The sequence below is a fragment of the Octopus bimaculoides genome, chromosome 1 (genome assembly GCF_046866305.1).
Source record: "Octopus bimaculoides isolate indiv1 chromosome 1, ASM4686630v1, whole genome shotgun sequence".
Lineage (NCBI taxonomy): Eukaryota > Metazoa > Mollusca > Cephalopoda > Octopoda > Octopodidae > Octopus > Octopus bimaculoides.
In genome coordinates this window covers 89,865,202-89,887,701 of record NC_142928.1, presented here as the reverse complement: position 1 = coordinate 89,887,701, position 22,500 = coordinate 89,865,202, and the positions used below count along the sequence as shown (strand labels likewise).

At 33.6% G+C, this 22,500-nt stretch overlaps 1 protein-coding gene across 1 annotated transcript in view; it reads left to right on the top strand.

Annotated features, from left to right (window-relative positions):
* LOC106881931 (aquaporin AQPAe.a) overlaps positions 1-16,166 on the top strand; it is a 295,463-nt gene extending 279,297 nt beyond the window's left edge. Inside the window, exon 3 of the mRNA XM_052968145.2 lies at positions 15,606-16,166. Coding sequence (XP_052824105.1) covers positions 15,606-15,815 — 210 coding nt within the window. The 3' untranslated portion in view covers positions 15,816-16,166. The remainder of the gene's footprint in view (positions 1-15,605) is intronic.
* Positions 16,167-22,500: the final 6,334 nt, after the last annotated feature.

Sequence of the window (22,500 nt, the reverse complement as noted above, 5' to 3'; positions counted from 1 at the left end):
GTTGGGCTAGTTAGCCGTTGTTTTATTATGTGGTGGTTATGTAATGAGTCAATTGAAACGTGCGTAAATGACTATTACATAACATCCACAATGACTCATTACATAACCTCAACCTCCACAATTACTCATTACATAACCTCCACATAATAAAACAACGGCTAACTAGCCCAACAGAATTGCTTCTTCTTGTATTTGTTGCTCCATTCTCCACATAAATATAATTATAAACTACGGTTTAAACAATAAATTACCTGCCTCTGGATGCCCTCTAACCAAGACGGTACCCGCACAGGTGATTCCCAGGAGTGCCACCGGATTTAAACATCCCCTGGTTGCTTGGATGCTTCAGACTACCCATGAAGGATTGAGGCAAGCCTATCATTTACCTATATATATGTATATATATATATCGTAAGATATAATTACCATCCAAGTGTGCCGTCCTATAAGGGACAGTGCTACTGACGTTTATATACATATACACATAAATATATCAATATATGTACATGCCTCTTAACTCTTGAATGCATGCACACATGCATACATACATACAAACACATACACACACATACGCATGCACACATATATATATATTTATATATATTATGCATACAAATATACATACATATATACCTACACATTTAATTACACACACATATGTATACACACACACACACACACACACACACACACATATATATATATATATATATATATATACATATATATATATATATATATATATATATATATATATATATATATATATATACACATACATACACTCGCACACATATTTATATATGCATATACATACACATTTTGGGGACACGTCAAGCCAACGGTTATGTTGTGCAGGAATTTTTATCAGTGAGATAAACCAAATCACGTTCGGTTTGAGGGGATGCTTGAGTTTGTTCAACTGCTTCGTAGTGCGGTCTTTCGTCTTGTCTTCGATGACTTGGGATAAAAATTATCCCTCTCTGATCTTGTATGAGTAATACCGAATTTTTTCATGGACTAATTGTTTGATAAGAAACTCAGACACTCGCATCCTCAGCACTCTCTTCGGATTGACACACAAATACTCTGAAATGTTGGTATGTGAGCTTCTAAACGGTACAGTATTTCGTTTCCACATTTATTCTCTGTAGAAAGCGGGATGTCTAGATTTGCTGCTATTTTACACTGATTATGTCCAAATTCAGATTGACCCACAATATAGTCTCATTCAAATTCAGACAGTTCCAAGTCTTCTTTTCTACATGGTATGATTAAACAGTCACTTATAAAATCTAAAATATAAGAATGTGTGTGTGCATGTATGTGTGTGAACACACACTAACATATTGTGTGAAAGTACGAATACATCTTTATACACACGTGTACCCAACCTGTGAGACTGTCGTTGCTTAAATTCTGTCGATAAGTTCAGTAAGGTCACATATATTGTTAGAATCGGGTTTGCTGATAAAATGCAAAGGAATGGAAAACCAGAAAAGTAAAACTGGGAAGAGAAACCAAAGAAGCACCGTTGAAATCGTTTATAACATACTATTAAATGTATCTTATAGATTTGATGATATCTAAATATATCGATTGGCTTTAGTAACCGCTTCGCATTATTTATTCTGGTAGTGTTTCATTATTTTTCTATTTTATTTATATTTGTTATTTACCATTCTGGCACCCTTCTTTTAATTAGTGATTTATTCGTGTTCGTGAGCAGAAAGAAAAGCGTATTAAAATGAAAAAAGTGGAAACAATTATTATTTATAGCAATGATATAAAGTGGGGGAAACATATTTCGGAATATATTATTTATAGCCAAAAGGATTTATAGGCCATGCTAAAACGGTCTCACAGAACAAGGAAACGATATATGTGTTTATGCTTATACTAGAAACATGACTGCTAATTAGGTTACTGACGATACAACGAATAAGGATGAAGTTGACAATTATAAAGTCTGAACTATCAAGCATTTTCTCCGGTGCTCTACATATTCTGATATCTATCGTCCTTTTATTAAATGCAATATTGATTTATTCCCATGCAAGGCCATCATATATAAGACTTAAGTGCAATTAATTAAAATCACCCGAGTTCATATCTGGTTTATCTTACTGTTTATTGAGCAATGAAGGATACAGACCAAAACCAACACCGGTTGATTTTGAACTCGGAAGACAAAACGACTAATCTAAAAATACAAAGATAACTTTAATACAATATAGGTTAGATAATTTGTATCACCTCTCCCCCAATTACTTATCGGCCTTTGTACCAGCGAAACATCTAGGATGTGAAAAGAATGCTGCATTAGAAATCTGGTTGCTACACATTACAGCTGAGAAGGCTAGAGCGATATGAAAGAAAACGCCTGGTCGAAGGACACAAGGCGCCACTCAATCCAGGAATTGAACCCTCGTCTTATGAATGTGCGCCAATCACAGTAACGATCATGCCTCGCTCTTTCATACGTTCTCTATACCTTCTAACATACACATCCATCATTTGAATCATTTGAGGGAAAATTGACTTCAAAGGATAGGGAGCGGCTAAGTCGATTACATCGACTCCATCCTTTTTCTGGTACCTACTTTATTGACCTCGAAATGATGAAAGGCAAATTTGAACTCAGAGCATGGAGGCAGACAAAATACGGTCAAGCATTTTGTCAAGTATGCTAACGATTCTGCTAGCTCTTCGCTTTATAATTTACGATAATATAGATATTAATCATTATAAGACCAACTATTTTATGAAGAGTATATTCAAGTATATCGATTCCATTACTAAAACGTTGGATTAGTCTAATGGCGATTACGAAGGTACGGCAGAAAGGAAAACTTACTATCATCCTTCTGATAAGAAAAGAACTACTGCATATGTTGAGGAAATACAAGCCATGATTGACAACGACCCCTCCAAGTCAATCAGGTCCATCGCCAGGGACAGGACAGTCTCTGAGTTTCTTATCAGGCAGATAGTGCATGAAGACATTCGGTATATAAAGTGCGTCATTTATTCGGGAAAGAAAAATGACCATTCCAACATACAATAATATTTGTTCCAACAGTGTTTCACATCGAATCTTGCAACGCGAATTCGTATATATGTGTGTGTGTGTGTGTATGTGTGTGTGTGTGTGTGTGTGTGTGTGTGTGTGTGTGTGAAGGCGCATGGCTCTGTGGTTAGAGCATCGAGCTTATGATCGTGAGGTGGTGAGTTCAATTCTCGGACCGGGCTGCGTGTTGTGTTCTTGAGCAAGACACTTTATTTCCCGTTTCTCCAGATCACTCCGCTGTAGAAATGAGTTGCGACATCGCTGGTGCCAAGCTGTATCGACATCTGCCTTTCCCTTAGATAACATCGGTGGCGTGGAGAAGGGAGACTGCTGGCATTTCACAAACAACCTTGCTCGGACATGTGCCACAGAGGGGAACTTTCTAGGTGCAATCCCATGGATATCCATGACTAAACAACCGTGTCACTTAGAACGCGTATAGAGGTTCACCAATAACAAATACCTGATCCAAACACTACAAAAGCTAGATTCAATAAGTACTTATTATAAACAGAGAGCTCAGAAACCAAATTTTAACTTTTCCTACTTCATCAATATGCAGGAACGAAAGCATGTCACAACAGCAAAAATCAATAAGTAAACTTTTTTTCTAGTAAAATATAAAAAAAGATTTTAAATCATTAAGCAAATACTGACAACTATTTCTATTTCATTTTCTAATGTTTATAACATATTTCGCCTTGTATTATTTATTCAATATTACAAAACGTTATATACTTAATTTTGATATAATAACTTGAAATATTACCTCATTGTTATCTTGTCAAACTATAACGAGGTTACTTTTGGCAGAGGCAGTATATATATATATATATATATATATATATATATATATATGAAATATATATACATTGCAAATGAATATCTTCTATAGGGAGTGAAACCGTTTTGAAATTATGTACTTTAATGCATTTTTCAACTATGGATTTTGCGAAATGTAATGGAGTATTTTAAAATTATTTGAATGTACTTTTGAGTCTTAAAGTGATTTGATTTTAGTAATGTATTCTGATATGATGCATTTTGGAATATGTAATAATGTCTTTTGAAATAATTTTGTATTACAAATCTGCTTTTTCATAAATATTATAGTATTTTGAACTTATTTTAGTGTAATAGTATATTTTGGATTTAATTTACTGCAATATATTAAAAAAGGAAAACCGTATTTTTTTGTTATATCTCCGAATCACCTGACTTCTATGGAATATTTTCTTTCCACTCTCTTTCGTTTCCTCTCTCTGTATATATACATACATGCATATATATATATATATATATATATATATATATATATATATATATATATATATATATATATATATATATATATATACATAAACATGCATATACATACATTTATATATATATATATATATATATATATATATATAGTCATGTATATACATACATACAAATAGTTATATATGCGTATATATATATATGTATATATGTATATGTGTGTGTGTGTGTGTTTGTTTATGTGTGTGTAATTGAGGGTACTAACAGGCAGTAAAATAGCAGTAAAATAGCAGTCAAAATAGGTGAAAGCGGGCAAATGACCAAAAACACTAAGTCCTCGTACCAATGAGGAAAATAATCGAAAATTGAATAAGTCAGACATACCCGTACCACCGTTATTTCGAACTTTCAGTAATACCCTTAGTTCCTCTTCAGCAAGTCTTACCGATACTATAGTTGAGAGATTGTTCATCTCAACGAATGTGTGCGATGACCATTTTTAATACTGCAGCAATTTTTTTTATAATTTATATATATATATATATATATGTGTGTGTGTGTGTGTGTGTGTGTGTGTGTGTGTGTGTGTGTGTGTGCGTGTGTCTCTGTGTGTACAACCAAGCCTATACACATGTACTCACACACCACACACTAAATTCTTTCGTTGTATAGCTACACAACTCATTGAAGCATATTGAACAGAATCCTGCCGAAACTCATATGAAAATTAACTTGCACCTCGCTGCAAAACGGAAGTGATGCAACATGTAACTAATGAAATACATTAATATGTTACTAAAGCAAACACAGTCCAAAATATCTCAAGTAACAGAAATACATATTCACATAAGAAGCTAAACATTTTCCAAAATAGCTAACGAAAGTGATTTGGTGCTATATTAAAATACATTGTAGTCACCACGTTTTATTGTTTCTTTTACCCCAAATATAAGTCGTATTATTAATACATTTTTACTGTTTTATTTACAACTACCAAATAATATGATATTAACTGGACAGTTACAGATTGCTCTTGGAGAACTATGAAATATATTATGTGATATACGAAGCAACACAGACAGCCCCACGCTGTAAATTCCATGTTTAGATACCTTTTAGTTTCACAAATAGATAACTAAACATTAAAGTTTTGAAGACTGTTCTGTTACTTTTGAGATAAATTTTTCTTTTTTTATTCTGTTTATATATTTCTCATGAGTTGATTATTTTATGCGCTACGTCGCTTTCATTTTGTGACTGAAGCTAAGTAAAATATATATATATATATATATATATATATATGTATATATATATATATATATATATATATATATACACATACATACATACATAGTTTTATATATATATATATATATATGTGTGTGTGTGTGTGTGTGTGTGTGTGAGTGTGTGTTTGTGTGTGTGTGTGTTTGTGTGTGTGTATGTATGTATGTATGTATGTATGTGTGTGTATGTATGTATGTACAGGATGTGGTGAATAAATTGTCTTAATTACGTAAAAATGAAAATAACCCCGACATCTCATTTTAGCAGATATATTTACCAAAATTACTTAAAATATATCTTGAAATACTAAAGAGTAAATTTATCTAATATAATCGCCATTGGCGTCAACCATGGCCTCCAAACGACTTCGGAAGCTCCTGCAACTCTTGTGGACGGACTCTTTGTTTAAGTTGGTGAATGCTGCCATAAACCTTACCTTCAGTTCACCTTTGATGTACAAGGAATTTTGTTGGTCTCTTGTCCAACTGCGCCCTACACATAGAGATCACTCCAAACACCATATTTGATACTTATCACTGGATGTTTGATTCTTATCACTGCCAGTACATGTTTTGGGGACATGGCAATCCAATTGTTGTTCTGTGTGTTCAGCATCTGATGCTGGAAGAAATTTTTTCGTCTGAGAAACGAACCACGTTCGGTTGGAGGGGATGGTTGAGTTTGTTCAAACCATCACAGTGCAGGATTTCCTTTTGTCCTGTATGTCTTGGTATAAAAATTGGCCCTTTTTCATCTTGTATGAGGAATACCGAATGTCTTCATGCACTACCTGTCTGATACAAAATTCAGACAATCCCATGTCCCTGGCGAGGACTTGATTGACTTGGAGGGATTGTTGTCAATCAAGGCCTCGATCTCACCAATAAATTCAAGTTCTTTTCTTATCTGAAGGATCAGAGTGAGTTTTCCGAGGTGTTGTACCTTCGTGATCAACATTTGACTCTTCCAACTCTTTCCAAATCCTCTGCATTGTCCTCAGTTTGACAGCCAAACACACTGAAATGTTCGTGTCGGAGCTTCCGGCACAAATACCAAGCTATACAGCATGTCGTTTCCAAATTTCCGACAAAGTGGATGGTGTGATGGTGCTGCTTTTCTCATAAAGAATGTCCAACCGACCCTATTATACAGTGTAGTTGACAAAATCAAAAACAAAAATGCGCATGCACGAAATTAAAATTATAAAACAGTGATAATTTACCCATTGTACCTAAATATATGTGTGTGTATGTGTATGTGTGAGAGAGAGAGAGAGAGTGTGTGTGTGTGTGTGTGTGCATGTAGGTATATGTATATATATATATATATATGTGTGTGTGTGTGTGTGTGCGTATATGTATTTATATGTATAAGCATATATATACACATACACACAGACACACATATATGTATATAGTAACAGAAAGGGAGGAATTTCGATTATCCCCACGTGGTGAGCTGTAATATATATAAGACATTAAAGAAGGAAAATACACACACTTTACATAGTTTCAATATAATTTTTAACATATCTTGTATTGTGTTTGTCGACCGGATTTCGCTTTCGCTATTCATGACATTAAAATTTATAATAATAATAATAATAATAATAATAATAATAATAATAGTAATAATAATAATAATAATAATAATAATAATAATAACAACAACAACAACAACAACAACAACAACAACATCGAAAAATACCTTAGGGATGAAAACCCAGGTTCGAAATTTTCCCAAGGCATCTGATGAAGGCTGGAGGGTATATCAGCCGAAACGTTGTGTTAACGACAGACAAGATGAGGACAAATACCCGTCAAATGTAAATAATGTAAATAATATTAATAATTCAGGCTTTGCAACTGTTGCACCGTAGCTTGATGAGTGTGAGCACGTGCATTGTCGCGGAGCAAAATTGGGCCTTCTCTATTCACTAGTTTGGGTTGCTTCTTTTTCAAATTCTCATGCATGCAATCAATTTCCTGACAATATGATGCTGCTGTCACCGTTTTACATTGTTGCAAAAATGAATAATGAATAAATCCTTTCTCAAACCACCATACAGTGGCCACTAACATTTTAGTGTGCAATGGTGGGTTTGGGTAGTATTTAGGTGACTCTCTTGCAACTGTCCTGTTCTCCTGCTGTTGTCAAGAGTACCCATTTTTCATCACAAGTAATGATTTGATGCAAAAATGGTCTCTTTCCCATCGAGAGAGCAATAAGGATCACACTTCGAGACCTCTGTTTTTTTGAATCTCGTTCAGTTGATGTGCCACAAACCTATCCGTTTTCTTGACTTTTCTGAGTTTTTACAGGTATATATATATATATATATATATATATATATATATATATATATATATATATACATTTTATGTGCAATCCAAGCATTATCAAATTAAAATAGCCACATACCAAATTCAAAGTAAAATCATCATTGAAAGGCGAGTTACTTATCTATTCGTCCTATTTGTCCACAGATATCTCTTATAGACGTGTTGTATATGACAAACAGATTATATATATAGGATGGAATCCGAAAATCACCCCAGCAATGGCTAGCAAACACGCCAGATGCGTTTTTACCTACTTGGACATTCTCAGTGACGTGTACTCACAGCCAGCCACTTATCTAGGCACGCGTTGATGTATGAACAATCGAACACACATAGTTAAAGAATGAAAAGCATTTTCTCGGCTGATCTACTAATTGTTTTGAAACAAGAGAGCATCCACGTGATCGCTAGAGTTACCAGAATTTCGTAACAATGCACTATGAATGTGTTTTAAAACAGGACTACATCGGATAACCGAAACTACATATAATGTGCCTCTCAAAAGGGATGGAATACCTCCGGATCATTGGTTTTCTTCATCAGGGGTTAAACAATTCAGCAGTTCACGGAGACGATTTTAAAACCGCTTGAGACTATTATTCTGAAAGGTTCACTATTTGAAGGAACACTATAAACATGCGTTGTCCACGTTAAATGGATATCACGTGTTTCCAACACGTGATATCCATTTTCACTTCAATAATTTGTCTATTGACAGTATTATTTTTACTGTGCTTTTTAATGAATTTCTTTTTTATTCTTTTAATTTCGTTTAATGTTCTGGGTTTTTTTCTTTATTTTCATATTTTGTTCGACCAATCACATTTTTATTTCATTTTCTTCCATTTTCTTTTACAACTTTTCTTCCTATCTTTTATTTTTCGTATTATATTTCTCCATTATCTTTTCTCCTCTCATTATTTTCGTAATACTCTTATGTTTTAGAACAGTCGTAACGTCAGTCTCTCTAACAATTTATTATCATTGGTACTGCCAGCTACTTTTAGCTAGTTGCATTATCTACTTTACGAGAACGTAGTTTTTTTCTAGTTTTATTTTTAAAAAAATTTTTCTCCCATTATTTTTTAGTTTCTTCAATTATGTCAGAATATTTCATTCAGGAAGTCACAGGCATTTTCTCTATCAGCTTTATGATTTTACGAAATTCTAGATTCGTTCAGCACGTTATTGGTGAAAGCATTCGGGTAGTATAATATCTGCAAATGAGGTCAAGTACGAAAAGACACGCTTTTTCAAAATTACTGCCAGCTACAAGAAGTATCTTACATTCCTTTAATAGAATAAAATAAGATAAAATTAAAAATGAGAATGTGTCTAAACTATATGAAGCAGCGTCACACATACCGTGATAAATTTTGTGGTAATTATGCGTTAAAGTAACATAGTATGTCAAGTAACCATACACGGAATCACGATCGCGAATAAAATTATCCACTTGCTGAACTAACAGGTAACAATCGTCAGACATGTGGATCGTATTTTGATGTGATATCAACAATATACAACGTCATAGAATATCTCAATAGACTATTGTATCGACGCAGCAATAAATAATTGATGGTCTTCTTCAAGAAGATAACATAACAGTAGTTTCAATATTTCCTTCATGCTGTAACTATTTTAATTTAACACTGATTTTTCTACACCTTTATAGAGTCTATAATACGAGAATACTGTATTCATTACAAAATATGAAATCATACTGATTATGGTTGATGTAAATTTACATGTTCATTACTAATATAGCCACAATTCACAACTTGTTGTCACCTCTAATCAAAACTTTGTGAAGAGACTACTGTCGTTCGAATTCTGAGAAAATTCCACTAAATCACACTACCGTCCAAGATAAGATGAGCAAATTAATTGAAAACTGGATAAAGGACCTCTTTATCACGGTTGCAATGCTTCGATCATAAGATTATTTCATCAGGGTTGTCTTAGTACTAAAAACAATAATTACAAGTAAACACAAATGTCTGTACTCAGACATCACATTAGTCATGCATAGCCACAATTGATAAAATCCTGAATATATCTGTAGTTTAGAACGGGTTAAGGAGTAAAGATTGCATATTGCCCCTCTTGAAACTTACTGCTTTCCACTTGTTTCATGACATGCCAAACCTAAAGTGTATTAATACGCGACAATCTAACCCAAATAACTCACTGAAACACACCTTGTTTGTCTTGCACTTTAAAGTATTTAGCCCACATGAGGAACAATGCCAGTATTGTGTTTATTACTACTCCAATTGAAGCATTCAAATATTAAAACAGTGAAATATGTTAATAGAGAGATGAGTAAAAGATATTTCTGAATTTAGGTGTGATTGTATGTTATATTGGTCTTAACGAATAAACTGTTTCCTCCAAACCTTGCTACCACCAAGTGGTTTGCCAGTCAAAATTAAATCAAATTAAAAGAAAAAAAAAGATACTTTACACACACACATACACACAGACACACACACTCACTCACACACACACACACACACACACACATATATATATATATATATATATACACACATATACATATACATACATATACAGAGAGAAAGAGAGAGCGAGAGAAATATATACATATACGCGCGCGGGCACATACACACAGACACACACACACACACACACTCACGCACACGCATATATATATATATATATATATATATATATATATATATATATATATATATATATATATATATATATATATATATAGATATATACATATATATATATATATGTATATTTGTATATATGTACGTGTATGTATGTCAAAATGAGAGATTAAACCAACGATGGATCGGCGAATATTGAACAGGACAGAATTATTTGCCATGGTGAAAATTTGCGCCACATGACACCTGTAAGTTTTAGGCCCTTTGTAGAAAAAACAACACACTGATGCTAAAAGTATCCTTCATGTCATAGCAGTTCCAGTCTGTGGTACGCCACTTGCAGACGTTAAAACTTACGAGCAAGAAATTCTGGGAAATCACACTATGAAAAACCAAGTTCCTACAGTGGTGTGATTTGTAAAACGTATGAGCTTTATCAACTCGAAATATGTAAATGTAGGCGGCTTGTGTTATTTGTGGCTTACTTTCACCTCTTTCTGAAAGAACAAAATGATTTTACACGTAGACAGTAAACAAATTACTTTACAGGATTTCATTAGGTAATAATCTAACATTGCTCCAACTAAAGAAATATTATTTCATTCATTCGACTAGATTAGATTTATTTTGTATCTACAGAGAAGGTTTGCATAAAATCTCGAAATTAAATGGTGCATCGATTCACTTAGCAGCCTTTTCTAAGGCTAGTACCATTCGTCTGTTAATCGGAATGGGCCTAGCATTGATGGTCGACGGTCACATTCTCTTTGCAGTTTTCTATGTTGATATCCAAGAACTTTACAACTTTCCAAGAAGTAGTTGTACTTATATAATATAAGTGTTGACTTACGCCATGTATATATAATCCCATGCCTGTGTATGCCTGTGTGAATGTATCGTTTTTATTATATGTGTCTACGAGGGTGGGATGCAAAGTTCATTAGCCGATTATGAAGGAGTGACGCTAAAACTTTGAAATCTTGCATGCGTTAATTTTAATTCTTTGTATTGATAAATCCATTGTTTCTCTCCAGGTAGATCGACATATGACTGTCCAAAGAAGACTTCAAACTAACTAACTAACTAGTAGCGATTTCTCTTGAAAATGGCCAAATATTAGCATCGTTCGAGAGTGTTATCAATTACCTGGAGAAAAAGTGTTTATCCCTCAAAGATATTAATGCTGACATGCTAGCTACATTCGGGAATGGGACTCCAGCTTTATCGACAGTGCAAAAGTGGGCAGCTGAATTTAGGAGAAGGGGGAGTCTTGAAGATGACCCAAGATCTAGAAGTACGTCCTGCAATTGTGACCACTGAGAAAAACATTGATCATGTTCATCACATGGTGATGGATGGCAGGCGATAGACAATGTAATGCTATTAGCGTATGCCGTGAGAGTTGAACATATTTTTCAGAATGAACTTTGCATGACGAGGGTTTCTGTTCCGTGTATGCCACGTGTTCTGACACCTGATCAACAGCGCACCTAACCCAGGATGAGTGTTAGGTGTATGACTTTGAGCCAGAGACAAAGAGACAATTCATGCAGTGGAAACACCACTACTCACCTCTTCCAAAGGCCAAGGTCGTTCATCTGCAGATAAGGTGATGGCTTCAGTTTTGGTGGATGAAAAAGGCATTGCCTTTATGGCTATCTTCAAAAAGGCTATACCATCGATGGAGAGAACTATGCAACTAGTTGAAACAGGTAAGAAGGACTATCAAGACCAAATAGCCCGGAAAAGTGACGAAAGGAGTCTTGTTTCATAAAGACAATGCTCCAGTACACAAGTCTTTCAATTCAATGGCTGCTGTGTTTGGCTGATTATTCTCCCGCCTTATCTTCTCCTGACGTGGCCCTATCTGACTATCATCTGTTCCACAACTTCAAAAAAAAAATAAATAAGCCACTCGACTAGGAACTAGTATTGCATTGATAATGTCGTTATATCTACTGTTGATGACATTTTTGACCAACCGGATGAAAGCTTCTTTACCAATAAATAAATCTCATTTGGTCACATTCCATGAGATTACTTTTATCAGCCTATGAACTTTTCAGCCTCGTATCCTTGCTTGTGTTTATGTTTAATCCAAAGTAAGACCCGGTTTGTCTATATCGTTCCCCTTCATATCTCGTGCATTCGCAGATTAGCAATAGATTTCGATAAAAAAAAATACGACACTGAAGTAAGTGCAGAGAATGATATCATTTACTTAATGCTTGAAGTGGTGCATTTTCACGGCTCCAATGCAACGATAGAAAACAGTAAAAAAGTAAAGGAATATAAACTATAAACAGATTCATATATTCCGATTGAAGGAAATGCATATTCAATTAAGTAAATTCGTAGTTTTTAATCCTGTTTTGCGAGTTTATTAAATTATATTTTCCTATATTCTACATGCTTTTCTTTCCTAAGTACGTTCAACTATTCCCACCTCTTTCACAAACACAAACACATATACAAACGCAAATTATCTAATATTATTCTATGCTTGCAAATATTAAGCTTATTTATAAGCTTAATGCATAGAATAATATAAGATAATTTCTTGGTCATACGTGTTTGTGATACGAATTCTTGATAGTATTTATTTTCATTTTATTAGAAACACTAAATATCACAGGAACACACATTAACATCGTAATTTTATTCGTTCTTTGAAAAGGTGGTGATACATATCCACCTAGAGAAGGTAATTGATTCCGCTGAAGTGTGTATTCTATTTTATACAAAGATGACTATCATATGAAGCTTTATGAAACATCCTCTGTCTAAATATAAAGCTATCTCTACTGGATATTTATTTTGCTCGCATTTCACGCAATTTAGCTGACTTTTATCTACGTTTCAGATTATGCTTGTTTAATTAATCATGATTGTTAAAATAAACGAAAGCAAGAACCGAGCAACAACCTATAGTTACCTGCTCAGTATCATTAATTCAACAAGTGTAGAAATTCTTATCCAAGATAAAAAAAAAGTTATTCTGTGAGGGATACTTAAAACAGCTTTTCTATTTCACGCTAAAGTCAAGTGAGTTCGTGTCAATTAGGAGATTCATAAGAAGTATTTAGATGAGACTTTCTGAAGATGCTGTTTCGGACTGCACACTATATTACAGATAACTAAATTATCAACTCTTCTTCCTGAAATGATCTTCTATGCAGACGATAATCATATTAGTTCACAGGATTTCATCAGATAATAATCTAATATTGCTACCGCTAAAGAAACATATTTCATTCATTCGACTAAATTAGATTTATTCTGTATTTACAAAGACAAGCATGTAATCTCCGAGCTATACAGTACAGTCAATGTTTTATATATCAAAGATGAAAATAAGACAATGTATTTCTTACTTAATCTTTCTATTTTGATTTACTATATTTAGTGCAAAATATAAAATATAGACATTTAACATTGAAAATGTTAATATATTCTTCTTGATGAATGTCTTTCCATCAAAATACAGTATATGTATTTTAGAATTTTGCGTTCGTATTAATTGACAATTATATTCAACAAAATTAGAAACAAAAGATAAACAGAAAAAAATGACTCAGCCGTACAGTTTTATAATTTTGAAACTTAATTAGACAGCAAAATCTGAGAACCCGGTATTTGCAGTTTCATACTCCGACGTGTGTGTGTGTGTGTGTATGTGTGCATTGGCGTGCGTGTGTGACTTTGTGTATGTATGTACATGCGTGTACACGTATGTATATATGTGCTTGCGAGGATATGTGTTACGTTGACTTTTTGATTTCACTGCATCATTTTTCCAGTTGTTCATTTCACTTGACAGAAAGTAAATATTCATACGTCAAAACAGTAAAACTTGCCATAAATTAATCAGCTTACAGATGGAAAAAAATCAACTTCATGAAACAAAAGAAATACTTCTAAATTCCGGGTTTATACTAGTACTTTATAAAACGATTATTTCGTGATGTTATGTTTAAGAAGATTATGTTTTTTTTATTCCGGAAATGTAGCGAAAACTTAAATGTCTAAATATTTAAGATAGTTAGATAGCGTACAATTTGGAGGTCATTCATTTCTATGCGATTATTTGCCACTGTGTTATAACCATAATTATATTATCTGACATTTCAAAATGGTTCTACTTTACCTATCTGAATGCGAACGCGTTTTAGAGTAACGTATTGTTTTATAATCTGAAAATTAGATTGAATTTTGAAATTTTAAAGCATTGCTTCGAACATAGCACCCACGAAATGACTAATATTTTTTCCCTTATTGAGTGAAATATAAAACTTCCGATGTGTATAGTTTGAAAAGAGATCATTTCCTCCAAACTCACTTTCCTTCGATACACACCATGAAGAAAAACATTTTCAATGGTAGTTCTTATTGCGTATTTGTTATGACTGTTTATGGATTTATCACTGGTAGCCTAATGAATTGCCGAGATCTGAATCTGTTTTCGAAGTATTATTGCTGGTATTTCGCTTTGACTGTCCGACTATGAAGCTTACGAAACTCAAGAAACCATACAAATGCACTTTTTTCTCAAATGAAGCTAATTTATACGCTATTTAAGTTAAATTATCTCTTGGTACACATTTAGACGCTACAATTTCTTAGTTTTCCTCCCTTACTCAGAAATACAAGAAAATTTTTAATTTGCAAGAAAAAAACAATACCATTATTTATTCATACCTTTTTTGTGTATACGAACCATAGAAATGAAGTTTAATTGCTGTTAACAACATTTTTTTAAATAATTCAATTCCTGATCCTATTCAACGTTTCTATTCACGTAGTCTATAGCAAACCATCCTCTAATTACAAAGTCACATGCTTTACTGAGAAAGAAAACGAATACAATTAAATATTCGACAAATTGATAAATTATTAATGTTAGAGATTCTCATTCCGCCGCTTTCATAATACACCCAACATCTGTCAACCTCATCAATTTTGTACTAGCCATTTTTAATTACTCACTTTCTTTTATTACAGGTATATTGGGTTGGTCCGATGTTGGGAGGTATCATAGGTGGTTTCACTTATGAGTACACACACGATTCATCCAACCAAATCCAGCATTTCCGAAGGTCGTTTCGCCGGAAGCAGTCAAACTTACGTCGCAGTCGAAGTGTGAACTCCAGTAACAATTCAATGTCTACTGAACTCACATTCTCGCCAACGGCTGAACAGCCACGTATTTGACTAGATGCAGCTGAAGATGAGTGTGAGGGTCCTGAAGAAGACGAAGAAGAAGAAGAAACCAGTCACCATGAAATGGAGAGGTTTTAGTGAACATATAAACATTATTAACGTCACAAAATGGTTGTATCAGTTGTATATATATTCTGTATGAAAAGTTACTCGGACACATCTACCGGCATAGAGCACGTGTATATATGCATACATACAAACAAATATATATATACATATACGTATGTGTATTTATACGCATACATATAAATACATACATATATATACATCTGCATACATGCATATATATTTGAATATATATACATACATACACACACACACACACACACACACACGCACACATATATATATATATATATATATATATATATATATATGCATGTATATATATGTGTATATATACGTATGTATATATATATATGTATATATATATATATATATATATATATATATATATATATATATATATATATATATATATATATATATATATATATATATATATATATATATATATGCACACGCGCACCCACATATACATACATACGTAAATAACACATATATGTATATAGCTGAAGCGAAAAGACACTCAAAAATATATGCCACTGGCTATACTCATTGTACATACATAACTGCATATATATGGCACACTTAAAAAACACATTCGTGCCCGGAGTAAAAATATTTGTTTTCGAGGTTCTCTCTTCGCCGTGGCCATATTTATATTCTAATATATTGTTGCTTCATGAATGTGAGTATCTCACAGAGTATTCAACTAAAAAAAAAAATATTACACAAAAAATCCACACACACATACATACATACATACATACATATATACATACATATATAAAATAGAAAATACGCAGACTGATAGATAGATACACACTCACATATATATACAAATATTGAGAATTTAAATATTTTTAATATAACCTGTTTCTATTCATACAGCATTGTTTCAATTGATTTGGAGAAGAAGATGTGAAAGATGTATTTCCTGTATGTTGTTGCAGAAAATCCAGGAATGAGAACTAACTGCATCTTGCACATCTTTGCAAAAAATATTTTAATACAAAATACATAAATATGTTAACCGGAATTCTCTCTAAATTACTTTACATTACTAAGGTGAACGGTGTTTCATTAACAATATGACTTCTATGTATATTCGATCTGTGAAACAAGTTCGCAACACATGGTCTCAGCTTACGAATGCAATCCATTTTTTGCAAAATTTACGTCGATTATATATTTGAGAGAGGTTAGGATATGACAAATTTTCAATTATCTCTCCTCATTTCCTCCTCTCTCCCCCTCCACGCTCATTCTGAAATTCTGGGCAAATTTGCTTTGTAGAAAGAAGCAAATGAGATGATTCGTTTATATATGCTTGTGCAAGCATTGTGATGTGGAAGTATATATTCCCGACAACCGGACCCCTACCGTGATCTCAATTTCCCCATGCTATCCAATGTGACGAATATATTTTAGAGAGGTATCAAAGTCGCATAACTACGTGTGCTGTTACCACTCCTTTATTTGTGATTCAGTAAATTTGTGTGCAAAATATGTCAGTATGATTAAATTGTCTACGGCCTAATGTATAAACAGTCGAAACATCGAAACATATATGCATAAGGACATTAAGCGTAGAGTGAGCCTGTATTAATTTCAGTATTGTGTAACTATATCGATTTCATTTTCATGCTGCAAAGAATTTACATTTTAAATTAAATCGGTGTCACATAAAAACAAAACTTAAAACCAGTTAAAGGTTGATTGGCTAAACTTCTGTAGGTTATATTCCAATAATTCGAACCGGTATTTAGGATTTCATTGTTTCTGTTGCTTTTACAAGTTGCACATAATACAGCTATCCTAGCAGCACTGTGTCGTACAGATATATCTAACCTTATAGATATAGGCTGCTATTTAGAACATTTGACTTCAATGCCTTGAACACAACTAGTGAAACCAGTGGTTCCAATTATTATTATTGTTGTTGTTATTATTATTATTATTATTATTATTATTATTATTATTATTATTATTATTATTATTATTATTGTCACTGAACGATGCTGCGAGCAGATGTATCACTCTGGAATCTTATCAAGGAAAAACTTCCGGAACACGTCTACTGTCTTCTTCATAGCCGGGGAAGGCATAAAATCTGTAATATTTTGATATAATTTTATCTTTCTGATTTTGTTTACATCCGATATGGATTCTTATCAGATAAACTCTTCTTCATAAAATATAAAATTAACGTTAAAACCCAAAGAACAAATAGGAATTTTGGAATATGTTTAATTCCTCAGGAAGATTCACACGGTTTGTATAAAAGCTAATAAACTATACTATTAAACAAAAACAATACACATACATGTTTCAAACGTCGAAATCATGCCTATCTTAATGAATGTAAGTGTTGTTTTATGTAACGTAGAAGGGACTGTCAGCATCTACTCTACTAATGTTGTTATTAGCAAGAAAGTTTACAGAACATGAGACACGTGTCAGAGAACACTTTTATGTAACTGTGATGTGTTACCAAAGGAAGAATGATCTTGTCTGAGATCTTTATCCAAGAGAAGACAAGGTGAGAGGGCACATATCTCTAAGAATACAAGTATTTTATTCATGCTTTCAAAGCAACAACTCCAAAATAGCCTCGGCTGTTCTATAGTGCAGTATCATCTTCATCAGTAGAAGTAGGGCTTATAGGATCTTATATATGGTTTTCAAAATTGTTAACGGAGAGAGAAAGCAGATCGAACTGATGTGTCATATGCTTGACTTTAGAAGGAACCCACATATCAGAAGATCATTCTTGTTCCTTTGTCTTAGCACTTGGTGGTGAATGACAAAGTGCCAAGGAACGGCTTTTAACCTGGATAAAAGAAATGATAGGATAACAACAAACACAGCTATAACAGTTGCAGGCCACAAAATCCGTTGTTTTCAAAACACTGCCGATTGAAGGTCTGGAATTAAGAAGACTACCTCATCCTCATCAAAGAGTTCAACGAGCAAAGACACTTTCCTCCTTCTATAACCAAAAACACCCCACAGTAATGAAGAAGAGTCGGTTAATGACCCGATAGGGGAAATATATTGCCGAGAGAAGTGGCGATATTAAAAAGGTAACATAAACACCAACAAAACAACGTATACCTCAATGGAAGTCGACTAGAAAGTACGATAAGGAAACGATGACATGTTGTCTTGAGCTTCATGATCGTTTGAGAAATAAATTATGCTTATATATACTTTGAAGTTCGGTTTGAAGACGGAGTGCTAATTCTAATAGCGGAAATATAGATACTCAGGTGAAGAACCGCCAGTGAAAATCGCAGCATTGGTTTATCACTACAAGGAAAATGTGCAATTTCTTCACAATATTTTCATACTGGGTGTCTTTGAACAAACAAAATGTCTTCCCACACATATTTCAAAATAGGCAAAAAAGGGCTGTCTTGTACGAGATTATTTTTTTCTTTTTTGTCTATACAAGTTCGTAAGGACGTTAAGAAGGAAGTTCAACTAAACAAAGCTAATGAGATACTAGAGTTTACATACTCGCAAAAAGAGAAAGAAAAATGTTTTACAGTAAAAACACACTTTGAAACAGATATTATTTATGTAAGCAATTTGGTACATTCGGAAACATCTACTGTAGTGACATACAATCATTTTGTCAAACGAAATAACTTCGGAAGTTTGAATGTCAGCACTAAAAATGAATATCTTGCCTCATACTTTACCAGTGCTTCCTGCAATGGATAAACGTTAGATGCAAGCCATCTAGCTTTTAGAACAGCTGTTTGGCAGCATTATGTAACCAAAAGACGCGTATGTTTGATCGAAGCCATCAATTAAGCTTGAAACTAAAGTCATAGCTTTGGTGAATGAGGAACCGTGATTTCCAATAACGAATAGGGTATTTAAAACTAAGACAGGATAACGAGGCAAGCATAACGTTTACATCATATGCCAACCAATTGGCAAGACTTCAAATATGAGACGAAACAATATAAAAGAAACCCCCAAAGAGAATGGAGATAATGTTGACTTTTGGTTTGTTGTCATTTTGATGCCGAAGAAGTTTCAAACTGCGGCACATGACAGAAAATTGGGTTACTGCACGTGTCACTGAGATTATTTTGGCGCTTTCCGCCCAAGAGAGGTTAAGAAACTGAAAATTAAAGAAAAATGCAAACAATTACAGCAGCAATACATCTCAGTTTCTGCTACGCATAGGGCACAACCAATCACAGTTTTGGAAACAGTAGAAAAGATCACCTGGTCCTGCTCCTAAGAACCAAAACAAGGCTAATAATCAAGAAACCAGAAAGTCCAATCTGTCAATCATACCGAGACGCTTAACCCCGGGTTCTTGCAAAGATGAAGGAGAGCTGGAAAATTAGTTGGGGTGGTAGAGAGCTTGAGTATGGAGAATAAAAAAAGAGGAAAGGGGAAAGACACGATACTTACTAAAAATGTTCTCTCTAATTGAAGGCAGGCAAAGGTTTGGTTGCGCATATTTCAAACCTACGTTGCATTAACGTTTGTAATTCTGAAGAAAATAAGCGATGATATGAAGCAACTGCACAGCCATTTCGGGAAAAAAAATCCAATGCCAATTGGCAATGAGATAGCCTCTAATTATGTAATACATTCAAAAAACTTGTTACTAATCAAATTCAGCGGATCATATTACTGAGAAAATTACATCATCTATTCCAGTATGTTGACTGTCTTTTTTAAGAACTTCTTTCTCAAGCACTTTTGAAGGGGGCAATTTAAAGTACTATAACTATATAAGAGATCATAGTCAGCTGTTAGAGATATGGAGGGATCTGCTCTGAAGGTTTCTTTCTCGTGTCCGAGTAGGCTTCTCTATATTTGTTTTGTTTCATTTGAATTATATAATGTTAATTATATGTATAAATGTATATAATTTATTGATTTGATTATTGTATCTAATGTATGCATGCAATTTTAAATATATTTAGCATATGTTGATACGTAGAAGGACGTCTTTTTCCTTCACTCCGTTTCTTTCTATATAGTTTTATTTATATCCTAAGTTTTTGCAATACATTTGTGATTTTTTTATTGTACATATGAATGACCCCAGACGGTAAATTTACAACAATAACTTTAATAATAATAATAATAATAATAATAACAACAACAACAACAACAACAACAACAACAACAACAACAACAACAACAACAACAACAACAACAACAATAATAATAATAATAATAATAATAATAATAACAGGCACGGACTCAGATATACGGGAAGAGGATTAATCTATTACATCAACCATTAACATCTGGCTTGTACATTTTTGTATACCTGAAAAGGATGAAAAGGAAAGTAGTGTTTCATTTTTCAAAGTACTGGTCAAGTACTGAGATCCATGTAATCGACTACCTCCTCCGCTAAAAATTCCGACTTATGTTAAGTATTATCAATGATATCATTATATACGTTCGGGTAGATGTTTTTGTATTTGTTAAGGACGGTGTTTTAAAATGGTCGTGAATTTGCAAAACCGTCAGTGAGTCGAATACGATACCTTTGTGCGATTTGTTTTAGCTCGTTGCGTTCTGAGATCCAGATCCCGAGGTCAAATGTGCCTTTAAACCCTTTTTCCAGAATCCCTCAGATAAGGACCAGTAACATGTTAATGTTGATTTAATCAGTTGTTCCCTTCACAACCCCCGCCTCAATTTACCAGGCCTTGTACTTGTCTTGGTAAACCTTGTCCTTATTGTTATCGCATTTATACCTATAGATACTCTTTGAGCAGAAACGATTTACTGCCATATTAAACGTCTTTCAGTATTTATTGACCCACTTTTATTGTCTCAGAATAAATTCTTTGGATAGCAGCATTGACCAATTTCCTTACGGAAGAGACAAAACGTAAGTGAAGTACAGAGGTCGATTCAATCCACTATACCCATCCCTTGCACATTTTTATTTAGCAAAAACCAAGCTAATAAATCATAACCATAGTCACAATATTCAGCAGTACTATAATGATTACAATTAAAATCACTTTTGGTTTTGTTTTAGACAGGGTGGTGAAAAGCAGAATCGGTAGAGTCGGGCAGTAGTTCAAACCTTGCTGAACTAGACCATTAGAATCAACCTTACAGAGACGATGAAATAAGCACTTAAAAAGTTCGGTCGGTTTAATTGACTATATTCCTTCCTCAAAAATATCTGAAAAGTACTTTAGCATGTATTTACGCCATAAATCTTTATTATAAATTGAAACATTAGGACTATTATATAGCGCGTTCATGCCAAAATTATTTCGCTCCGCACAGCTGTTTGCTTTGCCTATTGGCACGATTTTGTTTGAACAAAACCTTAACTTACACTAACACAAAACCTAGTTAGATATTTCAGGTGTCGGTACAATAATATATGTACACACACACACACACATACATGTATGTATGTATGTGTGTATGTATGTATGTACGTATGTATATATATATAGAGAGAGACAGACAGTCAGACAGACAGAGACAGAGACAGAGTGAGAGACAGAGACAGAGTGAGAGACAGAGACAGAGTGAGAAAGAGAGAGACAGAGAGACAGAGAAGCCGCGTGGCTTAATGGTTAGGGCATTCGGCTCACGA